General features: G+C 39.4%; 1 protein-coding gene across 1 annotated transcript in view; it reads right to left on the bottom strand.

The window, feature by feature from the left end:
* Window positions 1–1,540: 1,540 nt before the first annotated feature.
* The window catches only part of LOC111872672 (muscle M-line assembly protein unc-89), a gene marked incomplete at its 3' end in the record, with an annotated part of 150,842 nt that continues 147,895 nt past the window's right edge, over window positions 1,541–4,487 (bottom strand). The window contains exon 40 of the mRNA XM_023866777.2: window positions 1,541–1,685. Coding sequence (XP_023722545.1) covers window positions 1,541–1,685 — 145 coding nt within the window. The remainder of the gene's footprint in view (window positions 1,686–4,487) is intronic.

The raw sequence follows: 4,487 nt of genomic DNA, 5'->3' as shown, positions 1-4,487 counted from the left end.
TCATTGTTCATTCAAGAACTAGCTGCTACTGGCTTTGAGCCTTCCATAGTGGGTTTTGTAAGAAGGAAAAATACATTGCTGTCCAAAAGGTATCTGACTTTATAATGGCCAAAGGGGTGGGGAAACCAAGCGTAGTGGTAGAAGGGACTTTCATGCGCATGCATGATTTTTTGCTGACTCACAACACTGCCAGATGCGTCTGTGGCTGCCAGATAGCGAAGTGGTGTAACATGTGTTTGTGGCATTCTCGTTTCACTCAAGATTACAGAATGCTTGGAACAGTGATACTGCATCAAGTTTTGTCACAAACTTGGGGATACCCAAGCGGAAACATTCCGCAAAATTCAGCAGGCTTTCGGCAATGGTGCAATGGGGGTCACTAAAGTTAAAGAGTGGTTCAACAACTTTAAAGATGGCCATATGTCGGCAGACAGTGACCAGTGTTCCGGGAGACCGTCAATGAGCCGAAATGCTGATGTCATTGAAAAAGTTCGGACATTGATCATGGAGGCCCATCGTTTGACCATCCAGGAAGTTGCTGATGAGGTTGGGATCAGCAGAGGTCCCGCAAACACAATTTTAACTGAGGATTTGGGCATATGAAGAGTGGCAGCAAAATTTGTGCCCAAGCTGCTTTTGCCGCAGCAGCAACAACTCCGCCTTGAGGTTGCACAGGACATGCTGGAATGTGCCAACAGGGTCCTGAGTTCCTGAAGACTGTGGTCCCTGGTGAAGAGTCATGGGTGTACAGATATGACCCAGAAACCAGGTGTCAGAATGGAAGAATCAAACATCCCTGCGGCCCAAAAAAGCACAACAGGTTCAGAGCAATGTGAAGGTGATACTGACTGTTCTTTCAATTACTGGAGTGTTGTGCCTCATGAGTATGCAACACTAGGCCAAACTGTCAATATGGAATACTACCAAGAAGTCCTCTGCCATCTTCGTGATGCAGTTCGGTGCAAGAGACCGGAGCTGTGAGACTCACGCAACTGGCAGCTGCATCATGACAACGCCCCAGCTCATTCATCACACCTGATCCAGGGTTTCCTGGCCAAGCATGGCATTCTGCAGGTTCGCCAGGCTCCCTACTCTCCTGACATGGCTCCTTGTGAGTTCTGGCTGTTCCTGAGATTGAAGACACTAATAAAAGGTTCCTGTTTTGACAGCCAAGAGGACTTCATACAGAACATGATGGCGCAGCTGCATGCCATTCCAAAAGAAGTCTTCTAGAATTGCTTCCCGTAATGGAAGGACCACTGGGCTAAGTGTGTGGAGTCATAAGGGGCATACTTTGAAGGGGATTAGGTACTGTAACCACCAAGATACAGAACTTTGTTTTCCTGGCCCAAGGTCAAATACTTTTTGGGCAGAGTATTATTGATTTTAATGAATAAAAGGCATCAGCATACGAATGCTAACTAAAGAAATTATATTAAGTCATGAGATAGAAGTTGAGTGGAGTGGTACCAGGACAAATTTACTTCCCAGTTAACATTCAATAAGTTTCAGTTTTCAAAGAGGACCAAAACTGACTTACCATCTACATCTAGGTAAGCTGTGCAAGCTATTCCAGCAATCTCAATTGTGTACTTTCCAGTATCTTCCACCTTGGGATTACTAATGATTAATTTGTACACATCATTCTCATTCACAAATTTGTACTTTGATCCAGGGAATAATTCCTGCAAAAAGGACATTTTTTCTGACAACTGTGAATAAATTCTCTCAGACATGCAACATTAAAAATATCAGGGTTAAATATTTATATTTAAGTTTGTTACTCTCTGGTCATAGAACGAGAATAAAAAGTTCTGCAATTGTAACAAATCTTGTGCCAATTTGACACACACTACAGCACTGCATTCCATTTTCAACATTAAACTTTTCATTGTTGCAATATTGATTTGTCAACTCTGTCATTATTTTAAGTAACAATTTTAAAAGTTATGTTCAAACACAATTTTTTGTTATCCCTCTTGGTCCTCTCTCTGAAATACATGTTGGCCTGAAGCAACATCCTTGATGTTGGTTATCTAATGGCACTGACAGTGTCATGCCTATATAAAATCATATAATGGGATGATTTATGAATCTGGAGCAGTTGGTGGAATGAGAATTTACAGGAGAAATCTATTCAGTGCCACTTTTCCATCACAAATCCCACATGATCTCCAGGACCGAACCCAGGCCGACACAGTGCGTGGCAAATATCAACTTGAGATATGGCACTTCCCTAAAACATGATACAAATACCAAAACCTCCATTGAAAACACAAAGTCTGTCAATATTTCATCTTCATTAAATATACATATTTTGTAATTTCTTTGCATATAATTTTAATTCAGACAACTTAATACAACAGGGCAAATAACTGTACCATACATTTTATCTTTAGGTGTGTGAAAACAGAATGAAAGAACAGTTTTTGTGCTAGTAATAACAAGCACAAACTTAATTTATTCTTACCTCGCTTTCATTAACAATTTATATTTGTTATTTTGTTTATTTAAAAAAAACTGTGGATTTTAGGAAATAAAATTTTTGTTTTTTCAAATGTTATGTGCAACATTTTTAGTTTGTGTTGTTATTACTTGATGTGTAGTGAATATATATTTTTATGGAACGAGCATGTGAACTTCTAAGAAAATAACATAAAAAATTATTTATTAGTTAGAATATTGTCTCCAAATCAGAGTATCTCAGTGGGTGTAGTCTTTGTTTCTGGGGAGTATTTAATGAAGGCAGGTACATCCAGAAATACAAATGTAATCATGAAAGATTTGTGGTAGCACAAATTAACATATTATCACAATTAATGGAGTGACTGCAGATGGGTTTTGGATTGGTGAATGGATTTATTGCACACTAATACATACAATTCATAACTACAACTATATTGCTAATTCACACTCTGCAGTTCACTACAGTCTTCTCAATCTATTTCTTCAACAGTTTTCTGGTAACGGCTTCCAACGGCTGACATTACGCCTTCCTCTGTGTTTCCTAACAGTTCCTGTGCCTCAGCTACCAGCTTATAAAAAACAGCTCAAAAGGACTGAGCTGCAGTAGTCCTCTAATTCACTCACAAACCAAATTGCTCCACCAAATCACTCTGACAGAGTTGGAGTCAGAGTTACTTTACAACTGGTGTTTTACTGCCAATCTGTTTGTCTTGGCGCCAAGCACTTTGAGGATCACAGTCAGAGATTCTTTTTGCAACTGAACCCTTGCAGTCATAAACCTTATGCAACAACCTCTGATGAGAGAATGTGTTTGTCTCTTATGAGTAGGCTTCATGTTTGTCAAATGTACATATGACATATATAACACACTATGAAAATTCTTCCTTGTTTGTTATATGCAAGTCCTCTGTCAGTCCAAGCTTTGCAAAGCAGATCATGCCTATCTCACTTATCTTATGCTACACAGCAGCTTGAAGTGTTGTATGCTTGACTATCACCAAGTTTAAGCCTCTTATATTGTCTATGTCTGGCTTTGCCTTCTCCTATATTGCAAACATATTTATTCTTATCATTTTGTATGACTTCTGCTTTTTCTTGCATAATTTTGTTATATAATCACATACATGCAGCAGGATGAAAGCCATGTGCAAATCATGAACTAGTGTGCACCTCGGGAAATTTCCAGTGGTGTGGAGAACCTTGTTTTGCAGTCACTGCAATTTTAAGAGGGGGGCTGGCGTCTGCCGTAAATTCCAAGGCAGGGCAAGCATAAATCATTGCTGATCTAATTAGTGCTTTATGGGGGGTTAGTTTAAGGATGGCACTTAAATGCTCACTTTTGAATAGGGAGTAGATTCTAATTGATGTTCTGAAGGCCTAGGTTTCAATCATTTCTGTGTGCAGTCTCCATGAAATCCTCTTATCTAAGTTTACACTGAGATATTTTACATGATTGATGAAGGGGATATTCCATACATTTATTGTAACATGAACCTCAAGGGACCTAAGTCTATTTTCATTCATTTTCATGTTCCAGTGCTCACATCACAGCGCAGTAACTCTGAGATTTTGCTGGAGCTTTCTGAGAACAGAACTGTCTTTGCAGTCTGTCACATACAGAATACAGGTGTATATACAGGTGTAATCAGCAAAGAGATCCAGAAAGGCACCAGGTGTTTGATGGGGTACCATTTATATATATTGTAACGTGGTTACGTTACAGAAGACGCCGTAGAGATCGTTAACTGGTTTTATTTAACAATCTACAACTATCGGCTATAATTAATGATCACAATATTACGGGTTTCCACACTTTACGAACCCTACAACAAAATCTCTTAACACAATCTTCACTTGTCTTCACGTACTGATAACGCGGGAGCTATACAAGTCTCCCTGAAATACACACTCCGAGTATAACTGTACTACAGCAATCACTATGTCTGGAAAGCACACAATAAGTCTTCCGCTCGCTGACTTCTTAGTTATCGCACACTCGCAGGCTGCTATGTTTCAACTGA

The sequence above is a fragment of the Cryptotermes secundus genome, unplaced genomic scaffold (assembly GCF_002891405.2).
Source record: "Cryptotermes secundus unplaced genomic scaffold, Csec_1.0 scaffold102, whole genome shotgun sequence".
Classification (NCBI taxonomy): domain Eukaryota; kingdom Metazoa; phylum Arthropoda; class Insecta; order Blattodea; family Kalotermitidae; genus Cryptotermes; species Cryptotermes secundus.
Note: the sequence above shows the minus strand (reverse complement) of the source record. Positions and strands in the feature narration are given on the sequence as shown.